General features: G+C 43.1%; 1 protein-coding gene across 4 annotated transcripts; it reads left to right on the top strand.

The window, feature by feature from the left end:
* Positions 1-1519: 1519 nt before the first annotated feature.
* Positions 1520-17637, top strand: PRKAR1A (protein kinase cAMP-dependent type I regulatory subunit alpha). Of its 4 annotated transcripts, XM_086762495.1 has the most exons (13): positions 1559-1622; positions 2199-2374; positions 2641-2704; positions 3607-3782; positions 9003-9176; positions 9818-9909; positions 10131-10192; positions 10726-10772; positions 11451-11609; positions 11815-11875; positions 12158-12279; positions 12888-12969; positions 15189-17637. In XM_086762495.1, the coding sequence occupies exons 4-13, from the start codon at positions 3609-3611 to the stop codon at positions 15359-15361; spliced, it is 1146 nt and encodes a 381-aa protein (XP_086618621.1). In that variant the 5' UTR covers positions 1559-1622; positions 2199-2374; positions 2641-2704; positions 3607-3608; the 3' UTR covers positions 15362-17637. The 4 variants fall into 4 exon arrangements, with proteins under 4 accessions (XP_086618620.1, XP_086618622.1, XP_086618621.1 ...); XM_086762494.1 differs by lacking the exon at positions 2199-2374 and having other exon boundaries at positions 1520-1622; XM_086762496.1 differs by lacking the exons at positions 2199-2374; positions 2641-2704 and having other exon boundaries at positions 1526-1622.
* The last annotated feature ends 621 nt before the right edge of the window (positions 17638-18258 follow it).

Genomic DNA, 18258 nt, shown 5'->3' with positions numbered 1-18258 from the left:
GGCTCCTTTTGAAAGCCCATTCTGTTCCCTTTATTACGCTCTTGCCTTGAGCTCAGGGAAGGATTGCATCAAGAGGACGCTGTACAACAGTATCCTTGTCTTCTTAATAAGCAGAATGTTGCAGAACAGGTTTTACGTGTGGGTCTGATCTTTGTTCCAGATGGGATCTATCCCAAACTAGCAGCAGGACTTGTCCAGACCAGGAGTGAGCTGTGACAATAGCAGACAGCTTGCAACAAGGGAAGATAAAATGCAAAAAAAAAAGAGGCGTGTAGGGGAGAATGCACACAACTTTCTTTCCAGTGTTCAGAAACTTCTAGTAGTTTTCAGTTACAGAAAGAAATATTGTTATCAGGTGAGCAAGTAGATTTATTTGCTAACATTGTACTCTGACAGGACTTCACAAACATTAATGATTCCTTACAAGTCATGTTTCTTGTAAAAGTTTCAGCTTTTGGCTCAAGTGTCAGAAATCCTGGACCCTGGCTTCTAATTAACCCGTAACAGCCAGAAGCTATCGAACACTGAAGGAATGTGAACTCAGGGGCTAGCTCGCTCTGTCGTGAATCCCGATCCAAGATCCACGCCTAGGCTGTTGTCCTTCATGTGTTTAATATGAGAAACGCCACGGCAGACAGCTCCTGATGGCCTGGTACGTCATTGCAAAAGCACCGACAGCTCCTCATCTCAACATATACGTTAAAGTCATTGGAGTAATTTTGGTGGTACGTTATACAACCGTCCCAAACGAGTGAAGCACTGCTGAGTTTTGGCTGAAACACAGCCGCTGTTGTAAATCGGAGTGATCTCCTCGGCTGCCGGAAGGGGGGCAGACGCACAATTCGGGGCTCATTTTCTCGGGTCCTTGCGTGGGGCCTGGCTCTCCCTGCCAGCACAGCCGAGCTCTTCGGATACTTCTCGCACGGCTCGTCTCGGCCACAGAGACACGGGAGATGGTTCTGCGTGTGCATTTTAAACCGATTATAGTGAACTCTTTGCTGAGCCTGAACGCGGTTTATTTTCCCGCCCTAACAGCCCGATCTCTTCACCGGGCGCTGTGGAGGCCGGGGGTCCCCAGCGGCACCGCTATTTCGTTAACTGGCGCTGCAGGCGTTATTTGCCGCTTAGCAGGATTCCGGTAACGCTACTGCTGCCCATCGCTCTGGGCGCGGCCTACACGCGGCACAGGCCGCGCCCGTCTCCGCTACCGGAGCCGGCGGGTTCCAGCCCAACGGCGAGGCCCGGCCCGCAGTGACCGGTTGGCCCGGCCCGGCCCGGCCCGGCCCGGCCCGATCCCCTCGGCGTCCCGGCCGCTCCCTCCCCGCCAGCCTCGCGTGCGCCTTAAAGGAGCAGACCGCGCTCGGTGAGGCTGCCCCGGCTTCCCCAGGCTGCGATCGCCCCGTCGGAGCGGGGGCCCTCTGCATTGCCCCTTTAAGGTTACCTCGGTGACGGGTCTGGGTGAGAGCGAGGCGCATTGACGTCACAGCGGGCGGTGATTGGCCGGGCCCGTTGGTTTCCGGTGGGAGACGCCGTTGCCGCCGCCGCTGCTGCTGTCGCCGAGGCCGCGGCCGGGCCGGGACGGGCGGGGGGCGGTGAGGGCCCGGCGGAGCCGCCCGCGCCAGGTGAGCGGCGGCGCCCGGCCCGGCGGGGCGGCCCCTGCGAGGGCGGCGGGGAGGGTGCGAGGCCGGGCGGGCAGGAAGGGCGGGCGCGGAGCGGGAGGCCTGCGGCCTTGGGGGCGGGGGCCGGCCCTGCCGAGGGGAGCGGCCCGGTGCCGGAGCCGGCAGCTCCCGGGCCTACGGCGGGGGCGGGGGGGGGGGGCAGCGTCCCCTTTTCCGCCTTGGCCGGCGGCCCCGTGTCCGAGCCGGGGAGGAGGCCGCGGGGCCGTGAAAGGCGCCGGGCGCTAAAAGAGCCCCCGGCCTCGCACGGGTCTGGGGGGTTCGGGTGTCCCCTCCCCAGCCCCGGGAGCGGCCCGGCGTTATTTGCGCCTTGGGGCCGCGGTGAGGGGCGGGCTTGGCTTGGCGGGGCAGCCCCGGGCAGGCCGGGCCCAGGCAGTTGGCTAGGGTGCTCGGGGAAATACCTTGTAAAAACACCGGAGTTTTCGGTATTTCTTTGGTGCTTTCTGCACCGGTGTTGCTCTTCCCATGGGCAGCTGTGGCCTGTGTCCGCTGCCTGCCAGCAGCGCGATGCTTTTTCTGTAGATCGTAATTTGTAGGCTGTCATGGAGCCACCAAGTGTCTCCGGGGCTGTTAATTAGGACTGACCTTCACTGCGCGAGTTGCCAAAACAAAAGAAGTAACTGGAGAGCGTGAAGGCGCCTTTTCAGTCCGTGTGAAGTCCATACGTGGTGTTCATGCAACACACAATACATCTGCCGGTGCGTACTTATGCAGGGATTAGCTGTGACAAGAATGAAGCCTGCTTGAAGTGTTAGCAATTTCATGTGAACCCCAGTCCTCCGGGACTCTCTGGTAGCGTAATTCGGGACTCTCCGGTAGTGTTGTGTCGCCTGCGTGGCCTGTCTTCCTCAACGTGCTGCCTCAGTAGCATAAAATCCATAATATGACTGCACCGCTTGGCTTTTCAGTGACTTGTCATCTCTCAAAATTGCTTTGTCTGAATCCATTTTTTCCGTTTCAAAAGCTGATCCTGGTGCCAACATATCTTACTGCGTATTCATAAGCTGTTGCCGCTGTCCCTGAACCAGGTAACTTTCTTTATATTTCATCAAAAATGCCCTGAGAAGTTCTCTCCTATTTCTTCATGTCTCTCAGTGTTAATTGCTGTATGAAAAAAATGACATGAAATGTTTATATATAAATATGTAAAAACATATTTTAAAATGGCTCTGTAACCTGAAAGGGGGACAAAAACCTGCTTAAGAACATTTTTTTAAAGTGTTACAGCTGGCACTGCAATTTTAAAGTCTCTTGAATTCCTGGCATCGTAACAGCTGTGTTTAAAGATGGACTTTTGATTGTTTACAGTTGAAGGAATGTTTTTGGGATTGCAGTGTATCCATGGAGAGAGTTATGAAGTGTGAACTAATTTAAACTGGAGAGTAGCTTTTTGGAAGTAACGCCTGTAATGCCATAACTTCCGTTAGCGGACTCTGCCTTGGCATCTGGCTTTGGCTCCAACCTTAATGAGTTTCACTTCCTAATGCTTTTCATACTGGCCTCTCAGATTCCCAGCTCCCAGCCACCTATCTCCTGCTCATCCGCATGACCCCATACAGCTCGTTTATGAAGTGAGCCTCCAGTCCTGTGAAGGACTCAGTTTAATCGGCAGAAGGTCGAGGTGGAAACTTCCTTGATTTTGAGTGCTCACGGGGCTTGAGTTATTGAAGCTTTCCCAGCTCAACCAAATGCTTTTCCTTTTGTGCCTGTGGCTACAGAGCACCTAGATTTTTTAATTTCTTTCCAGGTGCTGAATAAGTTCCTAGCTTTTTCTTTCGTGATTTAGCTTAGTTACTAGCCTGACAGATAAAGATACTCCTATGCCGTGATATCAGCAAGATGCTGACGCAGCATAACGTGCCTGACTGTATCGGGCAGCAGCATCTCTGTGTCTACTAGTTGTCTGACCTTCTCTTTCTCTTGTCTTCAGCAATGGCAGCTTCTAGCAGCAGCAGCGAGGAGGAGCGTAGTCTTCGGGAATGTGAACTTTACGTCCAAAAGCACAACATCCAGCAACTTCTGAAAGATTGCATTGTACAGTTATGCACAGTGAAACCTGAAAGACCCATGGCATTCCTCAGAGAATACTTTGAAAGACTGGAGAAGGTAAAAACGCGTAGTGGGAGGGAAGGAGAGTGGAATGACCTAAATTGACATTATCTATCAATTTGAGGTTTAGAGGCTGAGATTCAGGTTTGATCAGTGTTCATATTGGCTGTTTGAAATTGGAACTGGTGCTTTTGGAAAACAAATCCTATTTTCCAGTAGTTTATGCCACTTGGTCGTGGTGTAAAAGCTCCCCTGGCATAACAAAGCACGGAGGGCAGAGCACAGGCTGGCAAGGAGACTTACCCAGCTGGGATGCAGGTGTAATCCGCGTCTAGTGCTTACTCATAGAAGCTAACAGCACACGCAGTCCTGTCTGTAGCTGGGTGATAACCGTGGCGTGTGAGCTCGGTTAGACACTGGCGATAGGCGTTTGGTTTCTTGTGTTGCAACAAATGGTTTACAATAATTCAGGTACAGCACAGAAGTCGTTGGCCAGTGGTAGTTCTCCAGGTCTAGCTGGAGTCAAACGGAAGCATTTGCATTCCAAATTTCCAGGAGAGCAAGCCTGTTTCTGCCTTCCCCTCGGAGTCGGTGTCGTGTTTTGCTTTCTTCTTCCTCTTGCGTTTGTCCTCAAGCTCTCTTTGGTGCTTTTGTTGTTGTTGGAAGCATTCTGGGATCTTGGGAATGGAAAGCATTTTGTCTTCTCAGTGGTCGTATTTGAAACAGTGACTTTGTATTCTTTTCAACTCTTCATTTTATATATTGTTATCTAGGCAGACAGGAAAAGCAGCTGTTATGAAAGTGGGAGGTTTTAAAGGCTGATGCGGAGGAAAGGTTAAATTCAGCGACTCTATCCGTAGTACACCGTTAGTAACTAACGTAGCTGTGACCTTGTACAGCAGTCGCTTGCAGGTGTTGCTTTCAGTACTTGTTGTATGTGGAAGGTGTATGTTTCTCCTCTTTTAAAATTCTAGCTGTTGCTAATTGATGACGTAAAGAAGAAAGACATTAACACTAGAAATTGTAAGTGCGTATAGTGGAAATTATCTTTTAATGGAAGTGTTCAAGGTAGATACTAGAAAATGCCCAAATGCCAGCAGCAAACCACGCAGTAATGAAGTTCTTAAAAATCCGTTGTCCTTCCCTGTTACTGCGTCTCCTTCCCCACCTCGGATTCTCAGATTTCTGAGTACTGATAGATTGCTAGTTTTTAAAATTCCACTACAAGTGTTGATATACAAAACTTTACAAAGTAAACTGTGTTACTGCACTTAGAATGAATTGTAAACCAGTCCATATGTAGGGATATAAAGTGGGAATATTTGGATGCGTTTGTGTAGTGGACTCATGGTCAACATGTAGTATTTAACGTTAAAGGGAACTTCATTTGTTCGTAGCAAGACGAGTCTAGCTTTGAACTTCATCTTATGTATTTTGGAGTTGAATAACTTGATTATTTTATTCTGGTGCAAATAGACTGTTTGTGTACTCTGTCAGCCCGTAAGGAAGCTGAAAATAAAACTGCTTAGGTAATGTTATTTCCCATGAAATTACTCTTACAATTTTTTTGGGGGTCTTTTGAGTTGTGTTGGCATAGGTTATACATGCCCACTAGTGCAGCTATAGCTGAAAGTGGAACTGTAGCATTTTTCTTCTTGTGTTTAAACATTGCTACAGCTTTCTCGAAGCGATCTCGGTGTTCAGCCTAATGGATTGCTCTTGCTTTAACCAGGTGACGCGGTACCTTAATAGCTGTCAAGTAACAGAACAGTGAGCATCCTGTACTACGTTAGCAAACTCCTCTGACATCCGTGGCTGGAAAGCACAAATGCTAAATACTGTTATTAACCAGCTGTAACCTGGTACTTAGCTCTGGTAGAGCAAAAGTGTTTGGAACGAAATCCGCTTTGCATTCCAGAAGTAGTGTCTGTTACATCTTTAATAAAGCAGAGCAACTTTTCAATGTGCTTTCTAACTGTTCATCTGTCAGACTGGATCAAATTGAGGCAGAGATACAGTATTGTTTTTTTTAAGACTGAATTTTGAAGGAACGTCATTTAAAACTGAAGCGAGGTTACTATTTTCTCTCTAGTTATCGTGACAAGTCATCTCTTCCACAGTGCGCAAACACAGGGCTGATTCACTGTCATGTTATTAAAATACATTGAAGACATTTAAACACACGTTTGAATTTGTGTTCAGAAACACTGAAATTAACTGCCTCTGAGATTTACAGCTACTACAGGAATTCCTGTGTCCTCTTCTGAGTTATGAAAGCTGTTACGTGAATCTAGGGACTACACATTGATTGTATCAATGTTTTCATTTTATCCATTTGCAGTGTCCTAAGGCCTCTGTTCCCTTGGCTGTGCAGACATGGCCGGTAACACCAATGCATACTAAAAGCTAATAGCTATCCAGTGCTGCGGTTGGCTGTGTAATGTGGTTTGAGCTGTGGAAATTTAATGTGGAGATCATTACTACAGCCTGCCAGATGAATCTTGGATATTGGACGTGTCTGTCCGCTGGAATGAGTGCATGTTTGAAATGCTGTATGCAATGCAGTGATGTGCACATTAGGCTTTCTGTACAGCTGGAATTACGAAATGTGATTGACAACTAATCACTGTACGTGTTCCCCACCAGCTGCCCTGCCTCCAAAATACCTGAATATTTTCCTATTTCCTAAGAATTTCTTTTGCGAAACGTGGTAGTTAAGAAGGGTGTACTCTGCAGTTGTGAATTTAAGGCAGAGCTTTTAACATTGTTTTTTTAGCTTCTGAGTGTTTTTTAAAAAATAAGTGGAGAGTTGATATAAATGAAATACAAATTAGCCAGAAGAAGTTGAGACTGTTTCTGGAGTGATGACAATTACCAGATGCTGGACTATACAGTGTAAAACATAATTCTGAAATTGTGAAGGTCATCTTCAGTAGCTGAGGGTCTTAAAATAAGAGTGTGTGAAGTCTCATCTCTTTAATGTTTCTGACTTGTAATAATTTAAATTGAGTTAATAACTATTTCTTGTCAGGAAAAATAATATTTACAATTAGTCATCTCTGACACTGAAAACTCCTTGAATTGCTCCATCAGCTGGAAAACCAGGATCAATACTTGGATCTAACAAATAGGCAAACTTTATTGCGAAGCTTTTTTAAAATTCAAGTATTGGTTATACTGATCAGTACAGAGCAAAATGAATGCCTTTGTCCATTTAATTTGAGGAGCTTCTAAACCTGAACAAATACATTTTCTCTGCTGACAAACACAGGCTAGATTCTATGGTATCTGGGAATAGTAACTGCTACCCTTTCTTTAGGACCTAGCGTAGTTTTGCTCTGATCTGGTGGTGTAATATATGTGGTTTAGTATCAGAAATTATATAAAATGTGTTTTAAAAAGATGAATACGTGAAAAGCTTCTGCTGTGGAAATAGTGAGATTTTAGCGTCTCACTTACTCCATGGCACAGCATTGTCTTGCGATAGGTAGCGTGACTGAATCTCTGGAGATCTGTCTCATTGGGAGGTAGTCTTCCTCTTGATGAGCATGTGTATAGACTGTTTAGAATAGCTGGTATATTTTAAGTTAATGTCATGTCTTACAGACCTGTAATGGGTTTCTGTGTCCATGCCCTAACTTACCATACTTCTTTTTAGTACAGTAATGTTAAATCTGGGATCAGACAGAAGTTACCAGTTGCACTTTTGGTGCCGTTTCCTTGTTCCTCGAGTGGGCCGTTACCTTGGCCAGTCTCTTGTTGAACAGTATTTTGATACACAGCTCCCTTGCTACATGCTGCTGAAGTGCTTTTATCCCTGAAAGTTACAGGATCTCCATATTTTATATTTCATGTGATACTGGAAAAAGTACAGCAGCTGGTGTTCACTTATTTCTAAAGTGTCGAGTTTTTTTTAATGGGTTAAGTGTTCTGTATATGGATCAGCTGCTGTGGTTGATGGTGTTGCCCACTTTGTAGAGAGGCAGTTTTAACTGAACACTTACTACTCCTCAAGCTATTTTTAACTCCATCTCAGTTGAGACTTGTTTCTCTAAAATCAGAAGACAGAAACAAGGCTTTAAATATGTTTTGCCCCTGTCATTTTGAAATGTAACACTATTTTATCAATGGGCAAAAAGCAGGAAGTGAAATGTAACTCGATGGATCTGTGCTTGCTCTTTAGCTATCTGAGAGGTGTAAAATGTAAACTCCCTGTACTGGTTATCTGATGTCTCTGTCCTCAAAGCGATGTTATGCATAGCCTCTGCGCACCTCCGGAGTGGAGCGTGGCAGCCAAGCAGCAAGCTGCCCAGCTGGGCAGGGTACCGTTTGACCAAGGACACTGGGACAAATCCAGCTTTTCAAAGTGCATGGAGCTCTGAGAGAACAGATGACTCCTTGTTCTTTTAAGGCATGTCCCAAAATCCTGTTTCCTTAACCCTGGGAGAAGGTAATTTGAGCTGTTACGATGCAAATGCTCTGGCTCCAAGGTCAGCTTTTTTGTTTTGTTTTTAATCTGATTTTAGTTGATGAAGGTGAATTTACTGGTACACAAAAGAATCAAATTTCTGCTTGTCAAAATAGTTAGACTTCATTTTGTTGTAATTATGCTAGTTTTCTACAACATCAGTACAAGACAGCACAACAGGTAACTGAGGGAAATAAGGAAAATGCGTGATGTTGTGCGAAGTTGACAATCCGTGGTTTGCGGAAAAGGACCCGCTGTTTGGCCTCTAGCATCCTTCCTGTGTAAGTGGTGTTCGTGTTTCTTTCTCCTCAAATAACTGTCGGTTATTGAATATCGAGCTGGTCCATGGCTTGACCTTGTTTCAAAAGCTTCTCATGTAACATGGCTTTCTGAGGAATTGCTCTTCTGTCTTCCAAATCAGAAAAGGCTTAACACCTTGCAGCTGAGGGAAGGAACTGCTGCGTTTACACGTGGGAAAATGTCTTTACCATTTGCAGAATGTCTTCATTGCCTGTTGAATACACTAGTGGAAAGGAGAATCAACTTGTTTATACGTCTTAATTTATTAAACTCTTAGTGTAACTTTATTTTAATAAACACCATTGTGATATGAATGCTATCAAAGGTGTATCTACCATCTGTTTTGAAAGCCCTCTGATCTTGGTTGCTCTAGTTTCCTGTTTGCCTTCGTGCGGGAGTAATAGTACACAGGAAGCTCCCTTGCCCTGGCAAACTAAATTGGAATATAATATGTAATGGTGCTTTTTTGCTGGATCACGTGACACAAACACATCCTCCTTCCTGTTTAGGAGGAGGCAAAACAGTTGCTGAATCAACAGAAGTCTGGTTCACGCTCAGACTCGCGGGAGGATGAAATTTCTCCTCCTCCTCCTATGAACCCTGTGGTTAAGGGTCGAAGAAGGCGTGGGGCCATCAGTGCTGAAGTCTATACAGAAGAGGATGCTGCATCTTATGTTAGAAAGGTAACATAACTTAAATGTTGCTAAGAATTGCATCTACAATCAAAGATTTTCAGACCGCTTTCTATCCAGTGTTTTAAATCACACAGCTCCTGTAGCCTGTTAAATCTTGTGATAACTGTAAAAAGCAGGCCTGTGTGTTTAATTGGAGGTTAGAATAAACTGCCATGCAATTAAACCATTTATACACAGCATAGACGTGTTCCCTGTGAAGTAATATATATTTACATGTACATATATTTATATATTTTATATATATATAAACAAAGTGCTTCCAGTTATCCCACAGCTGCAACAACATTACGTTTAGCTTAATGGCAGAGCAGGCTTGCTGCTAGTCGTAGGAAAACGCACATTGAACAGATGCTTGTACTCTTGCAACAAGACTTACAAACTTAGCATGGAATGATGCTTTTGCTGGTGCATAAAATAATACAAGATTTTATTTACCTTCTGTATAAACTGGCTGTAAACCTTGACTATATTTAGTTTTAGATCTATAGTACTTGAAAGAAATTGGAGAAATTCAGCAGTCTTTTGTAGCAATTTATTAGTAATTATAGTAAATAATTTATTTATCCAGAGGAATGCAATATTTTTCTTCAAAAACTAATCAGTTACTTTTTTTTCTGATTATATCCTAGGTTATTCCAAAAGATTATAAGACTATGGCTGCTTTGGCAAAAGCTATTGAGAAGAACGTGCTGTTTGCCCATCTTGATGATAATGAAAGAAGGTAGGAATAAATATTTGTAGGTCAAGTGCAGACTTCAGAAGAGCTAAGCGTGTCGTACTGTGCAAAGCTAGGTTAGTCTAGCTGACAGCCTCTTTAACAGTCAGCGTAACCATCCAGAGATCATAGGAAGAGTACTGATGGGCTGAAGTTAGAGGTGTACGACTGCACGCATGCAGGGCAGTTGTCCAAAGCAGCAATCTAATTTTTATATCTTTTTTTAGTGACATCTTTGATGCGATGTTCCCCGTCACTTACATTGCAGGAGAGACTGTCATACAGCAAGGCAAGTGACAATGTTGACACTGATGAATACCTTGGAGATGGTGAGCAGGCTCTGGCCCACTGCTCTTGTTAGTTTTGGGGGGGTTTTCGGAAAATATTGTCTGGATGCAGTGACCCTTTCTTGCTGTGTTGTCTGAAGCACAGTCATGCTAAAGTGAGGACTGCAGCAATTGTAGGAAGATGTGGTTTTGTTGCATGTGTTATTTATTGGAAAGATTATCATTTGATGGCTCAGTAGAACACATTATGTCAATTTATGGATCCAGTACACCTTTCCAGTAATCCTGGAAATGCTGCTGATCTCCCGCGTGCCAGTAGATGTCCCCTTTCACAGGACCGAGAGGAACGTGAAATCAGCAAAATGTGAAATTTCACCCTGAAAGCTGTGCAGAGTTTGTCGCTGCCAACCTTGTTAGATTCTTAACATCAAAGTTGGCAGAGGTGCTAGTTCTGTGAAACATGAATGCTTGCATAGCTTTACTTGTTCTTAGAGTGTATTCAGTTGTGTTTTGGTTTTTTTTTTTCCTTCTTTAGGTGATGAAGGTGATAACTTCTATGTTGTTGATCAAGGAGAAATGGATGTAAGCATTATTAGTAGTTTATTAATGACATGTTCATCCCTAGCAGAATAGCAGCCTGAAGTTTGTAGGCTTCTTCTACACATCCTTCCTTTAGCAGCTTTTCTCATAATAAGTTCTTGTAGAAGTTTATTTTGCTTGAGCCTCTTTGCTCCTTAACGACTCAGTCTGGCTGCACAGACTGTGCGTTGTGTTGGTGTTTGAATCATTCATCTTGAAACTCAACACAATACTAATGTTTTACAAGTGCAGGGTGGAGTCTAGTTGAGGTGCAGGACAGGCGTTAAGAATGACCAGACATCTTATTTTCCAGTCCAACTAATCTGTAGCTTTCTCTGACAGAGACTTCGTTGAGATTTTATTTCATATCAAAGGGTCCCATGAGTCTAGGTGTGTAATTTCTGTGCATGTGATGTGGAAGAGAGTCCGTTGTTGATGAAAGTAAAAAATTATGAGTGGGACTGGGGTTAGAATCACAGAATCGTTAGGGTTGGAAGGGACCTTTAAAAGGGCTGGCTGTGAAGTGTTGATGAAACCCTGAAATGGTCGTCTCTGACTATACAGATGTGAGAATTTCCCTTTACTATAAAGGAAATACGGGGTAGCAGCAGTTTCATGTAGTCTCTGACCAGCTCCCAAGACACCATATGCCTTGGCTTGTCACCATGCGCTGCCTTTCAGGTTTATGTGAACAACGAGTGGGCAACCAGCGTTGGTGAGGGTGGAAGCTTTGGAGAACTTGCCCTTATATATGGAACTCCTCGCGCTGCAACGGTCAAGGCGAAGACAAATGTGAAGTTGTGGGGCATTGACAGAGATAGCTATAGAAGGATCCTGATGGCAAGTATTTTTCTGATTGATGTGTGGCTTATGCCATTTGACTGAAGTAGCTGTGTGCTAACCTGGAATTATGCTTTTGATTTTTACTGGTCATTTGACCTTCTAGCTGTGCCTGTCCTTTGCCCTTTGCTGAAGTTATTTATTCAAAATAGTGTGCTCACTTTTGTAATGAGAAAGCTGATCACTTTTTTTTGTTTGTTTGTAGGGGAGTACTTTGAGAAAGAGAAAGATGTATGAGGAATTCCTTAGTAAAGTATCTATATTGGGTAAGTGAGAAGATTTTTGTTCTAAAGTGGAATAAATCACCGTATTTTAATAAAGCTGTTACCCCGCATTGTTATGATGACAGGCTATCATTGTAATCCATTAAAACTGACTCCAAGGCCTGTACTGCTTTTCTGCATCATTCAAAAAGAATTCCACTTCAAGTCTTGATATGTGATACACAAATGTAGCCAGAAATAGGTTGACCTCTCTATAAAGACAGAGCAAGAAGTATAATTTGTGCCTTGAAAAGACACTCTGTTAATGAACTATTAACTCCATAGAATCTCTGGACAAGTGGGAGCGTCTCACTGTAGCTGATGCACTGGAACCGGTACAGTTTGAGGATGGGCAAAAGATTGTGGTCCAGGGAGAGCCAGGAGATGAGTTCTTCATTATCTTGGAGGTAAGGTCAAAATTAAAAGCTCAGAACTTTACTTCTTTCTTTTTAACATGGCTTATTCTGTCCCTAAATAGACACTTGAGAAAAACAAAATGCAAGAATGTGCTTGTAGATAACTTCTGAAAAAAAAAAAAATCTTACTGGACATGCGCAAGCTTATATTTAGTTCTGCTATTTTTACAAATGGTACTTCCAGGAAAAAAAGTAACAAGTTTCTGGCTGAAACTAATTTATCTTTATCAGAAGAGTAGACCTGTTCAAGATAGCCAGTAATGTCTTGCTAGTGGTATCATTGCCTTCTGTCTGGGCTTTTGTTTTGTTCTTGGTTTTTTTTTGCTAGTCATACTGTAATATTGTTACCATTATGAGGAAAAACGGGGGGAAGTCGGTGCTGCGGATATGTAAATACCCAGGACATTTGATGCTTAGAGAGGAGGGAGGACCAGCTGTGTTTATAGAGCAGTCTGGTGAACTGTGCAGGGATGCCGAAGTGGGTTGTAGACTGAGACATCGTCAGAGTTATTTCTGCGAGGCAGCTGATTTCTTGTGGAATTCAGTGTTTCAAGTGATCCTGGAAATTCCAATTGTTTAATTGCTGTGATTTATTAAAGGGCACAGCTGCAGTGTTACAGCGTCGATCAGAAAATGAAGAATTTGTTGAAGTGGGCAGGCTGGCACCTTCTGATTATTTTGGTGAGTAACGTAGTGACAACTGTGATTACACACACCATCGTCACCATTTCACCTGTGCTGTGGATGATAGTGATGGGACGGATTTGCTTAATTACTGTTTTGGCTAACTTCTGTGGTTTCGCTCAGTGTCAGGTGAGCATCAGAGTCGCTTGGCATTCAGGTGTGCATGCATATCACAGAAATGTGATAATTCTAGAGTAACTTAGAAGGGACCTGGTGATGATCTGGTCTGACCTCCCTACTCTGAGCAGAGCTAACTTTGAAATTGCGTCATGTTGCTCAGGGCTGTGTCCAGGTGAGTCTTGTGTCTCCAGGGATGAAGATCCCACAACCTCTCTGAACAATTTATTTTGCTGTTTACCCAGCCATGTTGTGAAGATTTTTTTCTTCATGCCTGACAAGAATTTCCTGTTCTGCAGCCTGTTGCTTTTTCTCTGCCTTTCACTGTGCAGAGAGCAGTCTAGTTTTGGCTTTATAATCACTGATTATGTAGCTGAAGACAGCAAGATTCCCTCCTTAACCTTTTCTCCAGGTCAGACTAACCCAGCTCTTTCAGCATCTCTTTGTACGTCCTGTGCTGCAGTCCCCTGACCATCTGGGTGGCACTGCTGGTCTTGCTCTGCTTTGTCAGTATCTTGCACAGGGGACCCTGAAACTGAGCGTGGTACTCTGGATGTAGTCTCCAAGTGCAGATCAGGGTTCTTTCTCAGTTACATGGCATATAAGTCGCTTTGGCTTGAGAAAGCTTGTGTGCTGGCAAAGAAAAAGGCTAAGATCCTATGAATATTTACTTAGACTTGGAAATAATCTTCATATGGAACTAATCACTTGCCTAGTGCTTGTTGATTTATTTTGGATCACAGATAAAGGCTGGATATGTATGCTCACAGAGCATTCTTGCAGTCTAATGCAACAGTATATAACAAGATATTCCTGGTGGCCTTATTTTGACCTGTTCAGAACCCACTATTTAATGTTTAAGTACTTCCTGCTCTCAAAAAGAAAAGCTTCATTTTTTCTTCTTGTGTTTAAGGTAGATCCTATCTCCTTATTACTCTAAGCAGTCCTTTTGCTAAAGCCTTCTAGTTGTCAGTTCGGTTTTAGGCTTTGTAGATGATGTAATCAACAAATACTCTGTTGCAAGGCCTGAGGTGGGATGTACTCAAGTGCACTAACAGTACCGGATCTGACCAAAGGTCTGCTCAGCTCAGAATCTGTACTAGATTTTTGTTCCATGTGTGAAGTTATACTGTCTTCTGATACTGCCCTTGATGTGTACTCTTGAGTTTCCCACTCTTAAACTAAACGTTATCTCTACCATTGTGTTCAGGTGCTGCAGACCTGTCCCCCGAGGGTTTAACTCTCCCTTAGAACCTACTTATTCTTTTGCAAGCCTGTGTTTTGGAGGCTAGTGGGTTTGAGAGTTTTAAGTAGGCACAGTGGAAAAGTTTCTTGCATTTCTTTTGAACATCCCTTCTGAAAATGCAGGCAAACTTATTTTCTGAGGAGCACTGAGTTCTTTCCTCAGTCCTGAACACGGAGATAACAGCCCAACTGCTTAAAAACAAACTCCTTCAAAAGCTGATGCTGTGGTTTTGCTCACACTTGTTGCTAAGAACACTATGGGTAGCTGTTGTCACCAGTGGGACAGGCGTTTGTTGAAACAAAGCTTTTGGCGTGTTTCTGCGTAACTTATGAAATGGGAATCCAGGGGGACTTCAAGAAACTCTTATTGCACAGCCCCGTGGCAAAGTCCAGTTCTTGATTCTGGCTAGCTGTGGGTCAAAGGCTTCTGTCTTGTGCGTTAATGGTTTTCACTTCAACACCATGGTTGTCTTGTCCCGAGTTTCCTAGTAGTGTCAGAATTGAACAGTAGTATAGCTTACATGTTAGAAAAATAACTCCTTGTGGCCATGAAAATTGTGGTGAATTGAAACCTTTTCTCAAATAGAAGCAATGTTGAAAATTCTTTAGGTCTTCAGAGAGGCCTTCTTCTTAATGTGGTCAGGTTTTTTAATAAAAAAGTCGTCAAGTAGTCTTTAAACTGCCTTCACAATTGCTTCTAATGTAACTACATAGATACTTGTTCTGATCGGTGTTAAAACCTGAATTACCCTCTGTTCGATTCCTGCAACAGTTTGAAATACAACAGGGTATTTTCTTCAGCTCTTTTTTGCGTGTTGATTTTTAACACTGTTAATGCTTTCCCGTTGCCCTAGGTGAAATAGCTCTGCTGATGAACCGTCCCCGTGCTGCCACCGTTGTTGCTCGTGGCCTGTTGAAATGTGTGAAGCTTGATCGACCCCGATTTGAACGTGTCCTGGGCCCGTGCTCGGATATTCTGAAGCGAAACATCCAGCAGTACAACAGTTTTGTATCGCTGTCTGTCTGAAACCTTCCTCCCTACCCAAAACATGCTTCACAAATGCAGACTGCTTTACTACCCTTGTGCAGAGCCACATTGCCACTGGCATTTGCAGCTTCCTGTCTGTTTAAAAAAAAAAAGAAAAAAAAAAATTGCTTATCATGGCACTGGTTTTAATTTAGAGCAGTTCTGTGCTCTCTGTCCCATTAAATTAATAGTAGAAGTTTTATGGAGGCGTTTGCTGTTACGGCTTCTCTCTGTGCAACCATGTCCAACTCAGGCAAACGCAGCCTTGTTTCAGCGAGGGAGAGATCTCCTGCCACCATGCCACTTGCCATAGGGTAAGGAGGTGACAGTAGAGAGGGAAAAACTTTTTTTTCTTTTTTTTTTTTTTTAAAGGTCTTTCTCAAATTGTTGGACAGGTTTTAAGGCTGTGGTCATAATCTGCTGTATTTCTTTTCAAATGAGAACTGCCCTTGTAACTGAGCTTCTGGGGGCTTCGGGTTTTCTTTTTTTAATTTTCTGGGTACTGTAATCCTGGGTTCAATCATGAGGCATCAGCTGCTAAGAAAGCCACAGTTGGAATTTAACAGTATAATTGTTCCTGTGTCTGCTGGTTTAAGATTGCTTAGTTATGTTTTTGTCAAGTGTAAATCAAAGCTTTCAAGGTTAATAGTTCTGGTGAACTTACTGCAGTTGTTACTTCATTTGCTGACTTGCCGCAACTGATTTTTTTCCTGTTCTTTCTTCAGCGATAGATATGCCGTTTAAAACTCTGCCTGTTCGAAGTGGCAAGAACCAAATGTTACATTCAATGCCTGACTTTGGTCGCTAGTACATAGGTTGGTGTAAGAATGGTGCAGCTGTCCAGCTGTTAATGGTGTTCAAGTACTTAGATTGGTGTCGAAATTGGAAGCAAACACTTTATTTTCCCTGTGACTCGTGCTTGCTTTGTATTCCTCAGTTGACTTTTTAAAAAACGATCATCAGTTCAGGTGACTCTTTGTTACCAGGGAAAATAAATGTTGAGTATTTATGGCCAGCATCAGTTGCAGGTGCCAAGGTTGCTGGTCTACGTAGATGCCATTATTCTTGGTAGTGAATGTGAGGCAGAAAAAGTGAATGTTTTAACTTTCCTGCAACACTCAGTTATTTTAAGTTTTTAAATCTAGTTTAAATACAAAAGGTGCATTCTCTTTCCTTGCTTATGGAATTTACATGACACGTATTTCATACTTTTTTTTTTCCAAGTTCAATATGTTGCGCAGTCTTAAATGTATTTCAGTATTTACCAGCTTTGTGTTCCATTATTCCGTGCGCACCAATACTTCCCAAAAGTTTTTACTGAATTCCACGGTTCGATAACGGTAGGCAATTTTTAAGGTTTCCTTTAAACTGTAATTTATATAAAGTAGCATAGGTTTGTATTTGGGAGTGGCAGCAAGCAGTTTAGCATTTGTTGTGCAACTACTTCTAACGATGGAGCCCTCATTTTATTTCCTTCCTGAGGAAATTCAGATTCAAGACACTTTCTCCTAGGCATGTAGGTAATCGGAAAGAGTCTGCTAATTGATGCAAAACAATACTGAGGGTGTCAAGCCTTTACAAAAGGTTTCAGGGTATTTCTGAACCTGAAATCCCAATAATGGGATTTAAACGCTTGTGGTTTGAGTTCTCTATTCAGAAGACGTTGAGTAGGGGATTCCTGCCAGAGTCCTTAAGGAGTAAGCAAATGCTACCTTTTTTTTTTTTGTAAAACTTTTTTTCTTAAGTTTTGACTCTATCCAGGTTTTTTCTTCATATGTGTTTTTTGTGTTACTTTAAAGCACCAAAAACTGTGTAAACTAGTTAGAGCTCCACAAAAAAATGCACATTTTTTTTTATATAAGGCTTTCTAATAAAGTTTCACTACTGCATCTTTTTAGCTTGCTGTTTACTCCCTTTTGTAGTTTTACCTACAAGATTTTAAGATAAATCAGCTAAGTCTGAGTTAAATATTAATCACAGTTACAGCTTTACCTTTGTGTGCAATTTAAAGATGTTTGAAACCACAATTGGCATAGTTTTGCCTTAGCTAACATTCAGGGCTTTAGAAGTAATTTTTTGCTAGTCCACCTTTAGCGGATGTACGAAGTCTATTGCCCTAGAAAGCTATAGTCAACCAGAGGACCATTTTTGTATTGTTACCTGACTCTCTAAGTCTGATTTACTGTATGTGCTAATATATTATATTATGTTCCTTTTGTTATAGATTGTCCTAATGGCAGGTAAAGCAATAAAATGATTTAAATTCTTAAATGCAATCAGTCTCTTCTTTTTCCCACATCGCTAGATTGTTTTTTCCTCTGGCCTTAGAGGGTACATTATTAATGAGGTGGTAGAAACTAAGGAGCTTAATTAATTACCTTTGTGTTACCTCTGGAGGCTTGGGTTCAAGCCCCAGCTTCCAGCACAGCTGAACCTTACCCTCTGGAGCCTGCGGGAGAGCTTGGTCTCCACGAGCCCACCTGTGCTGATGACCCAGGAGCTTCTCTGCGGTTCTGGCGTTGGGTGCACATGACCGCTTTTGAAGCGAGAAGGTACCTGCGCCTTGCTTGGGTGTCTCTTAGCAACTCGTGCTGCTTTGATCGCTGGTTGAGGTTGTTAATTCCTGGCCCAGCCACTGTTACTGGAGCTCAAGAAGTTCTGTAAGCTATCTGCTCCCATCTGTGCATACCCTTAATGAAAGTTTTGAACGCGTGGTAACTAATCATGAATGAGTTCTGCTGGACAGACAATGAGAAATAGTATGAAAATGCCCTCTTCTATGATGATGTAGGGAAAAAATTTGAACCTGAAGCGGCTCGGACTGGATGTGTTTTACATCCAGCTCTGGGAAAGCTACCACACACTTTGAAGATACATTAAAAAGCTGCCATATAAGG

Source organism: Chlamydotis macqueenii, chromosome 18, assembly GCF_036417535.1.
Source record: "Chlamydotis macqueenii isolate bChlMac1 chromosome 18, bChlMac1.mat, whole genome shotgun sequence".
Classification (NCBI taxonomy): domain Eukaryota; kingdom Metazoa; phylum Chordata; class Aves; order Otidiformes; family Otididae; genus Chlamydotis; species Chlamydotis macqueenii.
Note: the sequence above shows the minus strand (reverse complement) of the source record. Positions and strands in the feature narration are given on the sequence as shown.